This window comes from Myxine glutinosa, chromosome 2 (assembly GCF_964187855.1).
Source record: "Myxine glutinosa chromosome 2, kmMyxGlut1.1, whole genome shotgun sequence".
NCBI classification, from domain to species: domain Eukaryota; kingdom Metazoa; phylum Chordata; class Myxini; order Myxiniformes; family Myxinidae; genus Myxine; species Myxine glutinosa.
In genome coordinates this window covers 99,116,963-99,137,660 of record NC_136262.1, presented here as the reverse complement: position 1 = coordinate 99,137,660, position 20,698 = coordinate 99,116,963, and the positions used below count along the sequence as shown (strand labels likewise).

The following is a 20,698-nucleotide window of genomic DNA, read 5'->3' as shown; positions in this document are numbered from 1 at the left end:
ATGTGTTCAGTTAGTAACTGATGTAACTTTAACTGATGTCAAAGTAACTTTAATGTGTTCAGTTACCAAGAAGTAATGTGTTCAGTTCGTAACTGATGTAACTTTAACTGATGTCAAAGTAACTTTAATGTGTTCAGTTACCAAGAAGTAATGTGTTCAGTTAGTAACTGATGTAACTTTAACCGATGTCAAAGTAACTTTAGCGTGTTCACTGTTCAGTTACCAAGACGTAATGTGTTCAGTTCGTAACTGATGTAACTTTAACTGATGTAACTTTAACTGATGTCAAAGTAACTTTAATGTGTTCAGTTACCAAGAAGTAATGTGTTCAGTTAGTAACTGATGTAACTTTAACTGATGTAACTTTAACTGATGTCAAAGTAACTTTAATGTGTTCAGTTACCAAGAAGTAATGTGTTCAGTTCGTAACTGATGTAACTTTAACTGATGTCAAAATAACTTTAATGTGTTCAGTTACCAAGAAGTAATGTGTTCAGTTCGTAACTGATGTAACTTTAACTGATGTCAAAGTAACTTTAATGTGTTCAGTTACCAAGAAGTAATGTGTTCAGTTCGTAACTGATGTAACTTTAACTGATGTCAAAGTAACTTTAATGTGTTCAGTGACCAAGAAGTAATGTGTTCAGTTCGTAACTGATGTAACTTTAACTGATCTCAAAATAACTTTAATGTGTTCAGTTACCAAGAAGTAATGTGTTCAGTTCTTAACTGATGTAACTTTAACTGATGTCAAAGTAACTTTAATGTGTTCAGTTCCCAAGAAGTAATGTGTTCAGTTAGTAACTGATGTAACTTTAACTGATGTCAAAGTAACTTTAATGTGTTCAGTTACCAAGAAGTAAAGTGTTCTGTTCGTAACTGATGTAACTTTAACTGATGTCAAAGTAACTTTAATGTGTTCAGTTACCAAGAAGTAATGTGTTCAGTTCGTAACTGATGTAAATTTAACTGATGTCAAAATAACTTAAACGTGTTCACTGTTCAGTTACCAAGACGTAATGTGTTCAGTTAGTAACTGATGTCAAAGTAACTTTAATGTGTTCAGTTACCAAGAAGTAATGTGTTCAGTTAGTAACTGATGTAACTTTAACTGATGTCAAAGTAACTTAAATGTGTTCAGTTACCAAGAAGTAATGTGTTCAGTTCGTAACTGATGTAACTTTAACTGATGTCAAAGTAACTTAAATGTGTTCAGTTACCAAGAAGTAATGTGTTCAGTTCGTAACTGATGTAACTTTAACTGATGTCAAAGTATCTTGAATGTGTTCAGTGACCAAGAAGTAATGTGTTCAGTTTGTAACTGATGTAACTTTAACTGATGTCAAACTAAGTTTAACGTGTTCACTGTTGAGTTACCAAGACGTAATGTGTTCAGTTAGTAACTGATGTAAGTTCAACTGATGTAACTTTAACTGATGTCAAAGTAACTTTAATGTGTTCAGTTACCAAGAAGTAATGTGTTCAGTTAGTAACTGATGTAACTTTAACTGATGTCAAAGTAACTTTAATGTGTTCAGTTACCAAGAAGTAATGTGTTCAGTTAGTAACTGATGTAAGTTCAACTGATGTAACTTTAACTGATGTCAAAGTAACTTTAATGTGTTCAGTTACCAAGAAGTAATGTGTTCAGTTAGTAACTGATGTAACTTTAACTGATGTCAAAGTAACTTTAATGTGTTCAGTTACCAAGAAGTAATGTGTTCAGTTCGTAACTGATGTAACTTTAACTGATGTCAAAGTAACTTTAATGTGTTCAGTTACCAAGAAGTAATGTGTTCAGTTCGTAACTGATGTAACTTTAACTGATGTCAAAGTAACTTTAATGTGTTCAGTTACCAAGAAGTAATGTGTTCAGTTCGTAACTGATGTAACTTTAACTGATGTCAAAGTAACTTTAATGTGTTCAGTTACCAAGAAGTAATGTGTTCAGTTCGTAACTGATGAAACTTTAACTGATGTCAAAGTAACTTTAATGTGTTCAGTTACCAAGAAGTAATGTGTTCAGTTAGTAACTGATGTAACTTTAACTGATGTCAAAGTAACTTTAATGTGTTCAGTTACCAAGAAGTAATGTGTTCAGTTAGTAACTGATGTAACTTTAACTGATGTCAAAGTAACTTTAATGTGTTCAGTTACCAAGAAGTAATGTGTTCAGTTCGTAACTGATGTAACTTTAACTGATGTCAAAGTAACTTTAATGTGTTCAGTTACCAAGAAGTAATGTGTTCAGTTAGTAACTGATGTAACTTTAACCGATGTCAAAGTAACTTTAGCGTGTTCACTGTTCAGTTACCAAGACGTAATGTGTTCAGTTCGTAACTGATGTAACTTTAACTGATGTAACTTTAACTGATGTCAAAGTAACTTTAATGTGTTCAGTTACCAAGAAGTAATGTGTTCAGTTAGTAACTGATGTAACTTTAACTGATGTAACTTTAACTGATGTCAAAGTAACTTTAATGTGTTCAGTTACCAAGAAGTAATGTGTTCAGTTCGTAACTGATGTAACTTTAACTGATGTCAAAATAACTTTAATGTGTTCAGTTACCAAGAAGTAATGTGTTCAGTTCGTAACTGATGTAACTTTAACTGATGTCAAAGTAACTTTAATGTGTTCAGTTACCAAGAAGTAATGTGTTCAGTTCGTAACTGATGTAACTTTAACTGATGTCAAAGTAACTTTAATGTGTTCAGTGACCAAGAAGTAATGTGTTCAGTTCGTAACTGATGTAACTTTAACTGATCTCAAAATAACTTTAATGTGTTCAGTTACCAAGAAGTAATGTGTTCAGTTCTTAACTGATGTAACTTTAACTGATGTCAAAGTAACTTTAATGTGTTCAGTTCCCAAGAAGTAATGTGTTCAGTTAGTAACTGATGTAACTTTAACTGATGTCAAAGTAACTTTAATGTGTTCAGTTACCAAGAAGTAAAGTGTTCTGTTCGTAACTTATGTAACTTTAACTGATGTCAAAGTAACTTTAATGTGTTCAGTTACCAAGAAGTAATGTGTTCAGTTCGTAACTGATGTAAACTTAACTGATGTCAAAATAACTTAAACGTGTTCACTGTTCAGTTACCAAGACGTAATGTGTTCAGTTAGTAACTGATGTCAAAGTAACTTTAATGTGTTCAGTTACCAAGAAGTAATGTGTTCAGTTAGTAACTGATGTAACTTTAACTGATGTCAAAGTAACTTAAATGTGTTCAGTTACCAAGAAGTAATGTGTTCAGTTCGTAACTGATGTAACTTTAACTGATGTCAAAGTAACTTAAATGTGTTCAGTTACCAAGAAGTAATGTGTTCAGTTCGTAACTGATGTAACTTTAACTGATGTCAAAGTATCTTGAATGTGTTCAGTGACCAAGAAGTAATGTGTTCAGTTTGTAACTGATGTAACTTTAACTGATGTCAAACTAAGTTTAACGTGTTCACTGTTGAGTTACCAAGACGTAATGTGTTCAGTTAGTAACTGATGTAAGTTCAACTGATGTAACTTTAACTGATGTCAAAGTAACTTTAATGTGTTCAGTTACCAAGAAGTAATGTGTTCAGTTAGTAACTGATGTAACTTTAACTGATGTCAAAGTAACTTTAATGTGTTCAGTTACCAAGAAGTAATGTGTTCAGTTAGTAACTGATGTAAGTTCAACTGATGTAACTTTAACTGATGTCAAAGTAACTTTAATGTGTTCAGTTACCAAGAAGTAATGTGTTCAGTTAGTAACTGATGTAACTTTAACTGATGTCAAAGTAACTTTAATGTGTTCAGTTATCAAGAAGTAATGTGTTCAGTTAGTAACTGATGTAACTTTAACTGATGTCAAAGTAACTTTAATGTGTTCAGTTACCAAGAAGTAATGTGTTCAGTTCGTAACTGATGAAACTTTAACTGATGTCAAAGTAACTTTAATGTGTTCAGTTACCAAGAAGTAATGTGTTCAGTTAGTAACTGATGTAACTTTAACTGATGTCAGTAACTGATGTCAAAGTAACTTTAATGTGTTCAGTTACCAAGAAGTAATGTGTTCAGTTCGTAACTGATGTAACTTTAACTGATGTCAAAGTAACTTTAATGTGTTCAGTGACCAAGAAGTAATGTGTTCAGTTCGTAACTGATGTAACTTTAACTGATCTCAAAATAACTTTAATGTGTTCAGTTACCAAGAAGTAATGTGTTCAGTTCTTAACTGATGTAACTTTAACTGATGTCAAAGTAACTTTAATGTGTTCAGTTCCCAAGAAGTAATGTGTTCAGTTAGTAACTGATGTAACTTTAACTGATGTCAAAGTAACTTTAATGTGTTCAGTTACCAAGAAGTAAAGTGTTCTGTTCGTAACTGATGTAACTTTAACTGATGTCAAAGTAACTTTAATGTGTTCAGTTACCAAGAAGTAATGTGTTCAGTTCGTAACTGATGTAAATTTAACTGATGTCAAAATAACTTAAACGTGTTCACTGTTCAGTTACCAAGACGTAATGTGTTCAGTTAGTAACTGATGTCAAAGTAACTTTAATGTGTTCAGTTACCAAGAAGTAATGTGTTCAGTTAGTAACTGATGTAACTTTAACTGATGTCAAAGTAACTTAAATGTGTTCAGTTACCAAGAAGTAATGTGTTCAGTTCGTAACTGATGTAACTTTAACTGATGTCAAAGTAACTTAAATGTGTTCAGTTACCAAGAAGTAATGTGTTCAGTTCGTAACTGATGTAACTTTAACTGATGTCAAAGTATCTTGAATGTGTTCAGTGACCAAGAAGTAATGTGTTCAGTTTGTAACTGATGTAACTTTAACTGATGTCAAACTAAGTTTAACGTGTTCACTGTTGAGTTACCAAGACGTAATGTGTTCAGTTAGTAACTGATGTAAGTTCAACTGATGTAACTTTAACTGATGTCAAAGTAACTTTAATGTGTTCAGTTACCAAGAAGTAATGTGTTCAGTTAGTAACTGATGTAACTTTAACTGATGTCAAAGTAACTTTAATGTGTTCAGTTACCAAGAAGTAATGTGTTCAGTTAGTAACTGATGTAAGTTCAACTGATGTAACTTTAACTGATGTCAAAGTAACTTTAATGTGTTCAGTTACCAAGAAGTAATGTGTTCAGTTAGTAACTGATGTAACTTTAACTGATGTCAAAGTAACTTTAATGTGTTCAGTTACCAAGAAGTAATGTGTTCAGTTCGTAACTGATGTAACTTTAACTGATGTCAAAGTAACTTTAATGTGTTCAGTTACCAAGAAGTAATGTGTTCAGTTCGTAACTGATGTAACTTTAACTGATGTCAAAGTAACTTTAATGTGTTCAGTTACCAAGAAGTAATGTGTTCAGTTCGTAACTGATGTAACTTTAACTGATGTCAAAGTAACTTTAATGTGTTCAGTTACCAAGAAGTAATGTGTTCAGTTCGTAACTGATGAAACTTTAACTGATGTCAAAGTAACTTTAATGTGTTCAGTTACCAAGAAGTAATGTGTTCAGTTAGTAACTGATGTAACTTTAACTGATGTCAAAGTAACTTTAATGTGTTCAGTTACCAAGAAGTAATGTGTTCAGTTAGTAACTGATGTAACTTTAACTGATGTCAAAGTAACTTTAATGTGTTCAGTTACCAAGAAGTAATGTGTTCAGTTCGTAACTGATGTAACTTTAACTGATGTCAAAGTAACTTTAATGTGTTCAGTTACCAAGAAGTAATGTGTTCAGTTAGTAACTGATGTAACTTTAACCGATGTCAAAGTAACTTTAGCGTGTTCACTGTTCAGTTACCAAGACGTAATGTGTTCAGTTCGTAACTGATGTAACTTTAACTGATGTAACTTTAACTGATGTCAAAGTAACTTTAATGTGTTCAGTTACCAAGAAGTAATGTGTTCAGTTAGTAACTGATGTAACTTTAACTGATGTAACTTTAACTGATGTCAAAGTAACTTTAATGTGTTCAGTTACCAAGAAGTAATGTGTTCAGTTCGTAACTGATGTAACTTTAACTGATGTCAAAATAACTTTAATGTGTTCAGTTACCAAGAAGTAATGTGTTCAGTTCGTAACTGATGTAACTTTAACTGATGTCAAAGTAACTTTAATGTGTTCAGTTACCAAGAAGTAATGTGTTCAGTTCGTAACTGATGTAACTTTAACTGATGTCAAAGTAACTTTAATGTGTTCAGTGACCAAGAAGTAATGTGTTCAGTTCGTAACTGATGTAACTTTAACTGATCTCAAAATAACTTTAATGTGTTCAGTTACCAAGAAGTAATGTGTTCAGTTCTTAACTGATGTAACTTTAACTGATGTCAAAGTAACTTTAATGTGTTCAGTTCCCAAGAAGTAATGTGTTCAGTTAGTAACTGATGTAACTTTAACTGATGTCAAAGTAACTTTAATGTGTTCAGTTACCAAGAAGTAAAGTGTTCTGTTCGTAACTGATGTAACTTTAACTGATGTCAAAGTAACTTTAATGTGTTCAGTTACCAAGAAGTAATGTGTTCAGTTCGTAACTGATGTAAATTTAACTGATGTCAAAATAACTTAAACGTGTTCACTGTTCAGTTACCAAGACGTAATGTGTTCAGTTAGTAACTGATGTCAAAGTAACTTTAATGTGTTCAGTTACCAAGAAGTAATGTGTTCAGTTAGTAACTGATGTAACTTTAACTGATGTCAAAGTAACTTAAATGTGTTCAGTTACCAAGAAGTAATGTGTTCAGTTCGTAACTGATGTAACTTTAACTGATGTCAAAGTAACTTAAATGTGTTCAGTTACCAAGAAGTAATGTGTTCAGTTCGTAACTGATGTAACTTTAACTGATGTCAAAGTATCTTGAATGTGTTCAGTGACCAAGAAGTAATGTGTTCAGTTTGTAACTGATGTAACTTTAACTGATGTCAAACTAAGTTTAACGTGTTCACTGTTGAGTTACCAAGACGTAATGTGTTCAGTTAGTAACTGATGTAAGTTCAACTGATGTAACTTTAACTGATGTCAAAGTAACTTTAATGTGTTCAGTTACCAAGAAGTAATGTGTTCAGTTAGTAACTGATGTAACTTTAACTGATGTCAAAGTAACTTTAATGTGTTCAGTTACCAAGAAGTAATGTGTTCAGTTAGTAACTGATGTAAGTTCAACTGATGTAACTTTAACTGATGTCAAAGTAACTTTAATGTGTTCAGTTACCAAGAAGTAATGTGTTCAGTTTGTAACTGATGTAACTTTAACTGATGTCAAAGTAACTTTAATGTGTTCAGTTACCAAGAAGTAATGTGTTCAGTTCGTAACTGATGTAACTTTAACTGATGTCAAAGTAACTTTAATGTGTTCAGTTACCAAGAAGTAATGTGTTCAGTTCGTAACTGATGTAACTTTAACTGATGTCAAAGTAACTTTAATGTGTTCAGTTACCAAGAAGTAATGTGTTCAGTTCGTAACTGATGTAACTTTAACTGATGTCAAAGTAACTTTAATGTGTTCAGTTACCAAGAAGTAATGTGTTCAGTTCGTAACTGATGAAACTTTAACTGATGTCAAAGTAACTTTAATGTGTTCAGTTACCAAGAAGTAATGTGTTCAGTTAGTAACTGATGTAACTTTAACTGATGTCAAAGTAACTTTAATGTGTTCAGTTACCAAGAAGTAATGTGTTCAGTTAGTAACTGATGTAACTTTAACTGATGTCAAAGTAACTTTAATGTGTTCAGTTACCAAGAAGTAATGTGTTCAGTTCGTAACTGATGTAACTTTAACTGATGTCAAAGTAACTTTAATGTGTTCAGTTACCAAGAAGTAATGTGTTCAGTTAGTAACTGATGTAACTTTAACCGATGTCAAAGTAACTTTAGCGTGTTCACTGTTCAGTTACCAAGACGTAATGTGTTCAGTTCGTAACTGATGTAACTTTAACTGATGTAACTTTAACTGATGTCAAAGTAACTTTAATGTGTTCAGTTACCAAGAAGTAATGTGTTCAGTTAGTAACTGATGTAACTTTAACTGATGTAACTTTAACTGATGTCAAAGTAACTTTAATGTGTTCAGTTACCAAGAAGTAATGTGTTCAGTTCGTAACTGATGTAACTTTAACTGATGTCAAAATAACTTTAATGTGTTCAGTTACCAAGAAGTAATGTGTTCAGTTCGTAACTGATGTAACTTTAACTGATGTCAAAGTAACTTTAATGTGTTCAGTTACCAAGAAGTAATGTGTTCAGTTCGTAACTGATGTAACTTTAACTGATGTCAAAGTAACTTTAATGTGTTCAGTGACCAAGAAGTAATGTGTTCAGTTCGTAACTGATGTAACTTTAACTGATCTCAAAATAACTTTAATGTGTTCAGTTACCAAGAAGTAATGTGTTCAGTTCTTAACTGATGTAACTTTAACTGATGTCAAAGTAACTTTAATGTGTTCAGTTCCCAAGAAGTAATGTGTTCAGTTAGTAACTGATGTAACTTTAACTGATGTCAAAGTAACTTTAATGTGTTCAGTTACCAAGAAGTAAAGTGTTCTGTTCGTAACTGATGTAACTTTAACTGATGTCAAAGTAACTTTAATGTGTTCAGTTACCAAGAAGTAATGTGTTCAGTTCGTAACTGATGTAAATTTAACTGATGTCAAAATAACTTAAACGTGTTCACTGTTCAGTTACCAAGACGTAATGTGTTCAGTTAGTAACTGATGTCAAAGTAACTTTAATGTGTTCAGTTACCAAGAAGTAATGTGTTCAGTTAGTAACTGATGTAACTTTAACTGATGTCAAAGTAACTTAAATGTGTTCAGTTACCAAGAAGTAATGTGTTCAGTTCGTAACTGATGTAACTTTAACTGATGTCAAAGTAACTTAAATGTGTTCAGTTACCAAGAAGTAATGTGTTCAGTTCGTAACTGATGTAACTTTAACTGATGTCAAAGTATCTTGAATGTGTTCAGTGACCAAGAAGTAATGTGTTCAGTTTGTAACTGATGTAACTTTAACTGATGTCAAACTAAGTTTAACGTGTTCACTGTTGAGTTACCAAGACGTAATGTGTTCAGTTAGTAACTGATGTAAGTTCAACTGATGTAACTTTAACTGATGTCAAAGTAACTTTAATGTGTTCAGTTACCAAGAAGTAATGTGTTCAGTTAGTAACTGATGTAACTTTAACTGATGTCAAAGTAACTTTAATGTGTTCAGTTACCAAGAAGTAATGTGTTCAGTTAGTAACTGATATAAGTTCAACTGATGTAACTTTAACTGATGTCAAAGTAACTTTAATGTGTTCAGTTACCAAGAAGTAATGTGTTCAGTTAGTAACTGATGTAACTTTAACTGATGTCAAAGTAACTTTAATGTGTTCAGTTATCAAGAAGTAATGTGTTCAGTTAGTAACTGATGTAACTTTAACTGATGTCAAAGTAACTTTAATGTGTTCAGTTACCAAGAAGTAATGTGTTCAGTTCGTAACTGATGAAACTTTAACTGATGTCAAAGTAACTTTAATGTGTTCAGTTACCAAGAAGTAATGTGTTCAGTTAGTAACTGATGTAACTTTAACTGATGTCAGTAACTGATGTCAAAGTAACTTTAATGTGTTCAGTTACCAAGAAGTAATGTGTTCAGTTCGTAACTGATGTAACTTTAACTGATGTCAAAGTAACTTTAACGTGTTCACTGTTCAGTTACCAAGACGTAATGTGTTCAGTTAGTAACTGATGTAACTTTAACTGATGTAACTTTAAGTGATGTCATAGTAACTTTAATGTGTTCAGTTACCAAGAAGTAATGTGTTCAGTTCGTAACTGATGTAAATTTAACTGATGTCAAAGTAACTTTAACGTGTTCACTGTTCAGTTACCAAGACGTAATGTGTTCAGTTAGTAACTGATGTAACATTAACTGATGTAACTTTAACTGAGGTCAAAGTAACTTTAATGTGTTCAGTTACCAAGAAGTAATGTGTTCAGTTCGTAACTGATGTAACTTTAACTGATGTCAAAGTAACTTTAATGTGTTCAGTTACCAAGAAGCAATGTGTTCAGTTCGTAACTGATGTAACTTTAACTGATGTCAAAGTAACTTTAATGTGTTCAGTTACCAAGAAGTAATGTGTTCAGTTCGTAACTGATGTAACTTTAACTGATGTCAGTAACTGATGTCAAAGTAACTTTAATGTGTTCAGTTACCAAGAAGTAATGTGTTCAGTTGGTAACTGATGTAACTTTAACTGATGTCAAAGTAACTTTAATGTGTTCAGTTACCAAGAAGTAATGTGTTCAGTTCGTAACTGATGTAACTTTAACTGATGTCAAAGTAACTTTAACGTGTTCACTGTTCAGTTACCAAGAGGTAATGTGTTCAGTTAGTAACTGATGTAATTTTAACTGATGTCAGTAACTGATGTCAAAGTAACTTTAATGTGTTCAGTTACCAAGAAGTAATGTGTTCAGTTCGTAACTGATGTAACTTTAACTGATGTCAGTAACTGATGTCAAAGTAACTTTAATGTGTTCAGTTACCAAGAAGTAATGTGTTCAGTTCGTAACTGATGTAACTTTAACTGATGTCAGTAACTGATGTCAAAGTAACTTTAATGTGTTCAGTTACCAAGAAGTAATGTGTTCAGTTAGTATCTGATGTAACTTTAACTGATGTCAAAGTAACTTTAATGTGTTCAGTTACCAAGAAGTAATGTGTTCAGTTCGTAACTGATGCAACTTTAACTGATGTCAAAGTAACTTTAATGTGTTCAGTTACCAAGACGTAATGTGTTCAGTTAGTAACTGATGTAACTTTAACTGATGTCAGTAACTGATGTCAAAGTAACTTTAATGTGTTCAGTTACCAAGAAGTAATGTGTTCAGTTAGTAACTGATGTAACTTTAACTGATGTCAAAGTAACTTTAATGTGTTCAGTTACCAAGAAGTAATGTCAGTTCGTAACTGATGTAACTTTAACTGATGTCAAAGTAACTTTAATGTGTTCAGTTACCAAGAAGTAATGTGTTCAGTTCGTAACTGATGTAACTTTAACTGATGTCAGTAACTGATGTCAAAGTAACTTTAATGTGTTCAGTTACCAAGAAGTAATGTGTTCAGTTGGTAACTGATGTAACTTTAACTGATGTCAGTAACTGATGTCAAAGTAACTTTAATGTGTTCAGTTACCAAGAAGTAATGTGTTCAGTTGGTAACTGATGTCAGTAACTGATGTCAAAGTAACTTTAATGTGTTCAGTTACCAAGAAGTAATGTGTTCAGTTGGTAACTGATGTCAGTAACTGATGTCAAAGTAACTTTAATGTGTTCAGTTACCAAGAAGCTAGCTCGCGCTTGCCAAGCCAGGCGTTCCTCAACGGTTTAGAGTGGACTGCATGCTGGATGTTTAAGCCACTTGGCAAGCACTTTACAAGAAACTTGGTAACTAAAAACACCTGTGTTTAAATTGAAAATGTGATGCCGCACCCAAATACAAACTGCTGTTGTGAAGCGGTGGCTGCAGAGGGCGCTGTCTCGGAACAGGTTGTTCTTGAACTGGTAATGCAGAGCCGACTATCCCATTCCCATCTGTATTTAGAGTGTGGAAATTGAATATCCCACAGTATTTTTTGAAAAGAGTACGACATTGTGTGCCAATACCCTGCCCATGTTCTCTGTTTGGTGTTGACTGCAGTATAATTAGCACTAAGTGCGGCATTGGAATGCTGGGATGTAGCTATGGCAACCTCCACATTAAATAAATTGCAGAGTAACCTCCCTGCATGCGATGGTGTTCCAAGCATACAACATGTTCTTCTGACCCATCCCTTTATTTAGGCGGTGTATAGGCAACGGCCAACTGCCTCGATCACTCCAAAAAATGTTTTTCAAATCTTGATGGAATCAAACGAAAATTGCACAGGCACAACTTCAGGGTACCCTCATTAATCCCTGAAAGTTTCAGTTTCCTCGGTTACATCTTCTCAGAGGAATAGATGATAAATACATACATGCCATAGCTCAAATGATGTCCAATACAACAATTATTATGAGATTGGCTTATTCCCGTGTTTCCAATAACTTGCGATAGCTGGTGGTAAACAGCCACTGTGGGTAGCAGTGAATGACGTCATCTCAATATGATAACATCCCACCTAATATGTGATGACATGGAACAATGGAACAACAACAGAGTATTGTGGTGACAATATGTGAAATGTGTTTAAGGACCGATATAAACCGGATCTCAAAACACATCATAAACTTTGCACTTAGCACTACTAAAAATGGAAAAGAGAAGAGGAGGCAAGTTAGCAACTCGATTTCACGCTCTATTATTTCAGCCACATTGCATCACGGGCCTGCACTGCATCTTGTGACATCACAAGGTCGTTCGCAGAAGTACTACGGGGGAGTGCTGAATTGATCCGCAAGTGTTGTATTTAGTGTCCTAATGGGGTAATCAAACTTTTGGAGTTGCTTTTTTCCATTCTCCCATGTCCGCCTGTTGTCCACTGCCCCCAATGCCACTGTATTCCTCCTCCAAGAGATTCAATCTGTTTGACAAAGATCAATCTCAACATAATCACCATCACATCGATTTGGTATGACGTATATAAAATGCTGAATTCTTCAATAACACTGCATACGTGCCAAATAGTTTGTCTAAATACTGCACCGATAGATGTGATACTCATACAGGGCAAGTGCACAGAAAACAGCTACGTGACCTACATACCATTCATAACTATGACGTACAGCAGCACTAAGTACTGTGTTAAAAAAAAACCTGTATATAGTCTGGAATTAATTCCACAAAGGACGAGAACAAGCTGTTACTGCCAAAGGTTAGAAAAGCCACGGAATGTTAGCCTCACACACATTTCAGGAGATAAATTAGAACGGCACTCAGTAGAGAGCATACCTCCTACCTAGGGTTGACATGCCTAGGGTTGAACATACCTAGGGTTGACCATATCACTCAATAGTGAAGAATCACTTAAAAATTATACTAGCTGCATCCGGATCTTCACCAAAAGTGAATCGATTATTCCTTGTCACACACATAACCTGTCCACCAAATTTCGTCCAAATCCGTCCACAACCTTTTTGAGATATCCTGCTATGTATCGTTTTTGGCCCTATCTCCAAATGGTGAAGAATCACTTAAATAATTCTCATATCCGAATCTATATTCAGATCTTCACCAAAATCGAATCGAATCGTCCTTGTCAGACACACAACCTGTCCACCACGTTTCATCCAAATCCGTCCACAACTTTTTGAGATATCCTGCTATGTAACGTTTTTGGCCCGATCTCCAAATGGTGAAGAATCACTTAAATAATTCTCATATCCGAATCTATATTCAGATCTTCACCAAAATCGAATCGAATCGTCCTTGTCAGACACACAACCTGTCCACCAAATTTCGTCCAAATCCATCCATAACGTTTTGAGATATCTTGCTATGTATCGTTTTTGGCCCGATCTCCAAATGGTGAAGAATCACTTAAATAATTCTCATATCCGAATCTATATTCAGATCTTCACCAAAATCGAATCGAATCGTCCTTGTCAGACACACAACCTGTCCACCAAATTTCGTCCAAATCCATCCATAACTTTTTGGGATATCTTGCTATATATCGTTTTTGGCCCTATCTCCAAATGGTGAAAAATCACTTAAATAATTCTCATATCCGAATCTATATTCAGATCTTCACCAAAATTGAATCGAATCGTCCTTGTCAGACACACAACCTGTCCACCAAACTTCGTCCAAATCCATCCATAACTTTTTGAGATATCTTGCTATGTATCGTTTTTGGCCCTATCTCCAAATGGTGAAGAATCACTTAAATAATTCTCATATCCGAATCTATATTCAGATCTTCACCAAAATCGAATCGAATCGTCCTTGTCAGACACACAACCTGTCCACCAAATTTCGTCCAAATCCGTCCACAACTTTTTGAGATATCCTGCTATGTATCGTTTTTGGCCCTATCTCCAAATGGTGAAGAATCACTTAAATAATTCTCATATCCGAATCTATATTCAGATCTTCACCAAAATCGGATCGAATCGTCCTTGTCAGACACACAACCTGTCCACCAAATTTCGTCCAAATCCGTCCACAACTTTTTGAGATATCCTGCTATGTATTGTTTTTGGCCCTGTCTCCAAATGGTGAAGAATCACTTAAATAATTCTCATATCCGCATCTATATTCAGATCTTCACCAAAATCGAATCGAATCGTCCTTGTCAGACACACAACCTGTCCACCAAATTTCGTCCAAATCCGTCCACAACTTTTTGAGATATCCTGCTATGTATCGTTTTTGGCCCTATCTCCAAATGGTGAAGAATCATTTAAATAATTCTCATATCCGAATCTATATTCAGATCTTCACCAAAATCGAATCGAATCGTCCTTGTCAGACACACAACCTGTCCACCAAGTTTCATCCAAATCCGTCCACAACTTTTTGAGATAGCTTGCTATGTATCGTTTTTGGCCCTATCTCCAAATGGTGAAGAATCACTTAAATAATTCTCATATCCGAATCTATATTCAGATCTTCACCAAAATCGAATCGAATCGTCCTTGTCAGACACACAACCGGTCCACCAAGTTTCGTCCAAATCCGTCCACAACTTTTTGAGATATTTTGTTCACAAACGGACAGACAGACAATCGGACAAACTGAGAGGGGTGAAAACATAACTTTGGTGGTGGAGGTAATTACGGTAACAGCGAAAATATTTTGTGTATAACAGTATAAAACATGTCATGTAATATTGTAACAGGTTGTGCATATCGAAGGTGGACTTTTATGGCTGTATGGGGGAGAGGGGTTCAGAGACTATTGTTATGAGCTGCACACCGAGTTTCGCAAAAGGGTAAAGTAGGAGGCGTGGCCAGTCACACAGGGCGTGGCCAAACGTCATTGACGTGACGTGTATTCCTTCGGCATGTGATTGCTTCTTCTTTTTTTTTTGCAGACGATTAAAATGACGACGCCATAACTGCAATCAAAAGAAAATGCGATTCTTCAAAATGAAAAGCTTAAGATATGTAATAAAATGAAATAAGAATAATTTTTTTCATCTGTGGTACTACTCGGCTGGTGTTCGCACCGCCAGCTTCTCAGACTCAAAACAGACGTCAGTACGAGACGTCAGTACGTCAGTGCGTCATTAAGTCCGTTTATATGACGGTAGGTATTTAATGAGCCAGCAGTTGTTTACGAATGAAAATGTTACATGTTTGAAAAAACTAATTGCAGCGATGTTTACCTCACATATTTATGTACAAAATGACGGCTGTTCGGCCACCTCATTCTCTCCGTAGTTCGATCTTGAAACGGAGGTGGGACAGGGCACGTTTCAAACCTCGATGAAACCTATAAATATATATAATAGTCAAATAAGATGTAACAATATCGTTGTAATATTTAGTTAGCCTATTTACTCAGAGATGGGAAAGTATAAATATGGGAGGCTGCCGTGCAGAACAGTACCTTCTATCTAATACACCGCTTAAAATGCAACGACAATTATGTTTTTGGTGTTGCCGCAAAAGGCTTGGGTTAGGCGGAGACTATTTGCGGAGGAGTGATTTTGTGTGGGTGAAACTGTGGGTGGGATCCTTAGCTGATGGGAATCTGCGTATGGGCGGTGTTTCGTGTCCGCGAACCATGGGTGGGCATGATCCAGGCAGCGTTGTGGATCGAGAAAGGCCGTGTCCCTGAGTGGGCGTGGTCTAGGCAGAGTTGTGGAATCGCGAAAGGCGTCTTGTGGGCGTGGCTTTGTGTCACGGCGTCATGTGGGAGTGGTTTCTTTCACGGAAGGACGGGTGTCGAACTGTGGGTGTTTCGGGGGCTTCGCGGCCGCTATTCTTGGCAAATAGTGTGTCGAATAGGCCGGTTCAAACTGCCGGGAGAAACGGGTCGTGACAGCGACCGCTTTGGCGACGTTCACCCGAAAGATCCGCACAGAGGGACGTTGGCGAAGGCTGCAGCGCGGCGCATCGAGCTCACACCGACCGAGGTAGTGGGTGTGGGGTGCGAATGGTTTGTGGAGCGACATCGATGCAAGGCCTGGGCCTGTGTAGGGTTCGGCCAAATGAGTGCCGGATGGTGGATCGGGCTTAGATTCGGTTAGACGAAGAATTTCTGTGACGTTTACCTGAATCTGTGACGCCCGGTCCAGAGAAGGCTGGTGTATTTGAAGCTTTTAATATAAGGAAGAGGCCCAGAAGGAAGGGCGAGCCAATGCCAGAGTTTGCTTTTCTCAACCAAGCCTGGTTTTGTTTAGGATTGGGCAGGTAGGGGGTCGATATCATCATGGACATCCGTACAGCGGTGTTCAATGCAGCTCGGGATGGCAAGCTACGCCTCATGCAAAGGCTTTTACGAGATAAGCCCACGTCTGAAGTGCGTGCTTTGGTGGGCGAAAAGACCAGCGGCTCGACACCTCTGCTGGCTGCATCTCGGTATGGTCATCTTGACGTGGTCTTGTACCTACTGGAACACTGCCGTGCCGATATAGAATTGGGCGGTTCGGTCAGTTTTGATGGTGAGACCATAGAAGGGGCACCTCCACTGTGGGCTGCATCAGCTGCTGGTCATCTGTCAGTTGTTAAGGCCTTACTGAGCCATGGCGCATCTGTCAACAACACAACTCTCACCAACTCCACACCTCTCCGTGCTGCCTGCTTCGATGGCCACTTGGATATTGTGAAGTACCTGGTCGAGCATCACGCAGATCTGGAGGTGGCTAACCGCCATGGGCACACGTGCCTTATGATAGCCTGCTACAAAGGTCACCGTGACATTGCCCGCTATCTCCTGGAGCGTGGTGCTGATGTTAATAGAAAGAGCGTCAAGGGGAACACCGCACTACATGACTGTGCAGAGTCTGGTAGCCTGGAGATAATGAAGTTGCTGCTCAAATACAAAGCACTCATGGAGAAGGACGGGTATGGTATGACGCCACTGATGGCAGCCAGTGTCACATGCCACACCAACATCGTCGAGTTTCTCATCCATAACCCACAAACGGTCAAGGAGGAGCGCATCGATGCGCTCGAACTACTGGGTGCGACTTTTGTCGACAAGAAACGCGACTTGCTCACAGCACTGCGTTATTGGAAGAAAGCCATGGACATGCGACACAGTGATCGCACGAACGTCATTCGCAAACCCGAGTCGCAGAACCTCATCCCCGCGTATGACTATGCTCGTGAGGTCACGACGCTGGAGGAGCTCGATGCCCTTATTGCCGATCCCGATGAAATGCGTACGCAAGCGCTGCTTATCCGGGAGCGTGTTCTGGGTCCATCTCACCCCGACACGTCCTACTACATCCGCTACCGCGGTGCAGTGTACGCCGACTCGGGAAACTTTGAACGATGCATCAAGCTGTGGAAGTATGCCCTCGACATGCAGCAAACTCACCTCGACCCTCTTAGCCCTATGACTGCCAGCAGCCTTCTCTCTTTTGCAGAGCTCTTTTCATTCATGCTTCAGGACCGTGCCAAGGGTCTTTTGGGTACCGTAGTTGCCTTTGCTGATCTTTTGGGTATCCTGACCAAGAGCGTGCATGAGATCGAGCGTGGGCTGAAGCATGTGGCTCAGGCCGGTGTTGTGGCTGACCGGGAGCACAGCCCCTTCCACAAGGCGCTCTGCATCATCCTTCACTTGGTCTGTCTCCTTGAGAAGGTCGCCTGCGATGATGAGCAGGATGTGATGAAGAAGCGTACTGTACACCGACTGGTGCGGTTGGACCCACGCGGTCGCAACAGTTATGGCCCGTTACACTTGGCCGTGGACAAGGAGACGACCGCGGTCGGCCGATATCCAGTGTGCAAGTTTCCTTCAGCGGTAGTCGCCGAGTTGCTGCTCGAATGTGGTGCTGACATGGAGGCGCGTGACTCCGAAGGGAATACGGTGCTGCACATTGCAGCGCAAAACAACCATCCTGACATCATGAATGTTCTCCTGGCGGCAGGTGCTCACTTTGACATGGTGAACGATGCGCACCGTGCCCCATTTGACTTGTTGAGCGAGAAGGAGATTGCGAAAAACCTTGTACTGCCCTTCATGCACATGACACTGCAGTGTTTGGCTGCACGTGCTATTGTTTCACACAAAATAGAGTGTCGCGGGCATGTACCCGTGCAGCTGGAAGCTTTTGTGCAACTGCACTAAGCTGCTTGAGAAACTTGGATGGACCCGCCGTTCGCTGTTTGCTCTGATCGGTTGTTAGTGTTGGGAGGGGTCGTGTTTGGAGGGGTGGTGTTTGGAGAGTCATGAGGGTAGCTGTTGGACCAGTCAGTCGCACTTGCACAACAGTTTTTTTTTTTCATCATCAAATGTATCATTTGTTGGAGTTACAAAAACAAACAAATAAACAAACAAATAAAACAGTAAAGTAAAAGTAATTTTTGCAGAATTATGTGAGATATTGACTGTTTTGAATTATTTTGCAATTGATAACATGCAATGGATGAAGTTAGCAGGAAGTTTACTGGTGGAATGCTTAACCGTCTCAGGAAGCGAAGAGAAGCTGACGTTTCAGGCGTGAGCCCTTCGTCAGAGCAAAGGTGAATGTCCGAAACTTCAGCTTCGCCTCACTTCCCACGGTGGCTTAGCATACCCGAATTGAACTCTTGTTGATTTCATCCATTGCCCTACCTGTCTGCCTTCACCAGCGAGAGACTAAATCCTCATTCTCCAAGAACAGCATACACTTACATAATCTAGTCACTGGGAATCCATCCAAAGGTTCATTTCATGATCATCCATTGGGGGGTTCACAATGTCTCGGTTAAAATGTCGATTTGAGATGTATGTGCTAACTGGCCCATGAGCGGCCTTGGCTGTACAGAGTTTATGATCAAATGAGTAGATATGTCCTCATTAATTTAATGCATCACATGTTTGTGAGTTTCTTCATGTTCTGGCAGTTCTATGGTGATTTGACTTTTGATCCGATGTAGTATTTGCACAAAACCTCCCTTGATCCGTTCATGGTTTTTGACTGTTCTGTGCTTGTAGTTCAACACAGTTTTCGCAACATTTTGAAGCTCCACATATCGCTTTACTTGCTGGCTCATGTTTAGTTGGCGTTTTTTGTACGAATTGCACATTGATGTTTGGAACATGTCATTTTAGCCATTTTATCAACCTTCTCCTCCACCCTCTCCTCTCAAATCGACATTATCAGCTAGCGAATGGGGATGTTTATGGGTGCGGGGAGTGCGTAGGGTGGTGCTGTTTACACTATCATGATGATTGAAATTTTGATGTTTATCGGCAGCCTTAAACGAGCTCTCCAAATGGCTGGTGTAACGTTGCTGTCTTGCCACTGTAAGAGGAGCTATTTTAAATATCCCTGATTAAAAACATTTATGCACGTCACTTAAATTACCACGAGGAATTGCAATACGGGGGCCGCATGCAGCGGAAACCCGAGTCGCCCGTGTGCGAGGCCCGTTTTTTGCGGCCTCTGCTCGAGCCCGAGACTTTGGTTCGAATCCGCAGGCACAGAGATCCTCCTGACGTCAGTGTAAATCTGTGAATTTGATGAAAGTTCCAGTGAACCGTTTGAGGAAACTCCTTTTAATCTTTTGTTTTCTGTACATTTGGCTTTTTGTTTTTCATCAGCCGATGGTGATTATGGCATGTGTTCATTTTGGTTGATGGTTGCTGGTTTTTTGTGGGGGGGGCAGGGGTGGTTATGCAGCAAAAGTGTATATTTCATGAACTGTTGTGGATGGAAGTTAAAAAACAAAAAACAACAACAACAAAAAACTATGCATTTAGTAAACAAAACATTTGGATGTGGTTGTAATGGCTTTTATTTCCTTATTTATTCATTTCCTCCATGATATTATCTGCACTTTGCACCTCCTTTGAAACTTTTTTGTCCTCTGAGGATTTTCCTGAAAATAACTTTGTATGATTAGTGGCCACTTGTTTTTGCCGCTCTTTAACTTTGTTCAACTACTCATAAATTTTCATTGCTCCCAACAGGCTTTTCTAAAGATTCATTTCCTGGAAAAAAAAAAAATTCAAATCCATTTAACTCGATGTTCAGCACAAATATTTTACTTGCTTGAATATTATCCGTTGGCGACAGCTTTGTTGGGTTTCCTTTTCACACCTTTACCTTGCACTTAGTGATGCAAGTATGGAATCTGTAAACTTTCATGACGAACCTTTTACCTGTAATAAGTGGTTGCATTTGCCCTGCCAACTTCCCTACCTACCTTTGTGCCTTGTTCCTGCCAGGGTAGTTAAAATGGTGCCTCATGGTCAAGTTAAAACGACTTATGACTCCCAAGATGTCCTTATCGGAAGGGCACTGCAGGCAGCATGCTGTTTTGTTGGTTCGTCCAGCCTTGTTTACTTGTTGCCCAGGTTCCCCATCTTGCTTGTGCCGTTATCTCGAGCATAGCCAAGCTGCCCTGTATGGAATGCTTATCCCACCCCCACCTTTCTCACCTATCCCCCCCACGTCCTGTTGTTGCCCTCATTGGGGATGTTCCATGTCGTCCTAGGCTAGGTTGGTGGACAAAAGCCAAATTTCCAGGTCCAGTTCATTTTGGTCATTATTGTGCCATATACAGATTCCCTGCGTGTCGTAAAAGGCGACAAACAGGGTTGGCGGCAGGAAGGGCATCCGGCCGTAAAACATTGCT

The 20,698-nt window shown here is 37.9% G+C and overlaps 1 protein-coding gene across 1 annotated transcript; it reads left to right on the top strand.

Annotated features, from left to right (window-relative positions):
• Positions 1–15,831: 15,831 nt before the first annotated feature.
• LOC137415211 (protein fem-1 homolog C-like) lies at positions 15,832–19,837 on the top strand. Its single transcript, XM_068100791.2, has one exon. It carries the CDS (start codon positions 16,338–16,340, stop codon positions 18,201–18,203), a length of 1,866 nt encoding a protein of 621 aa, XP_067956892.1. The 5' UTR covers positions 15,832–16,337; the 3' UTR covers positions 18,204–19,837.
• The last annotated feature ends 861 nt before the right edge of the window (positions 19,838–20,698 follow it).

Bases quoted from the DNA above. Each gene is read 5' to 3' on its own strand.
- LOC137415211 (XM_068100791.2), top strand. From the start codon at position 16,338: ATGGACATCCGTACAGCGGTGTTCAATGCAGCTCGGGATGGCAAGCTA.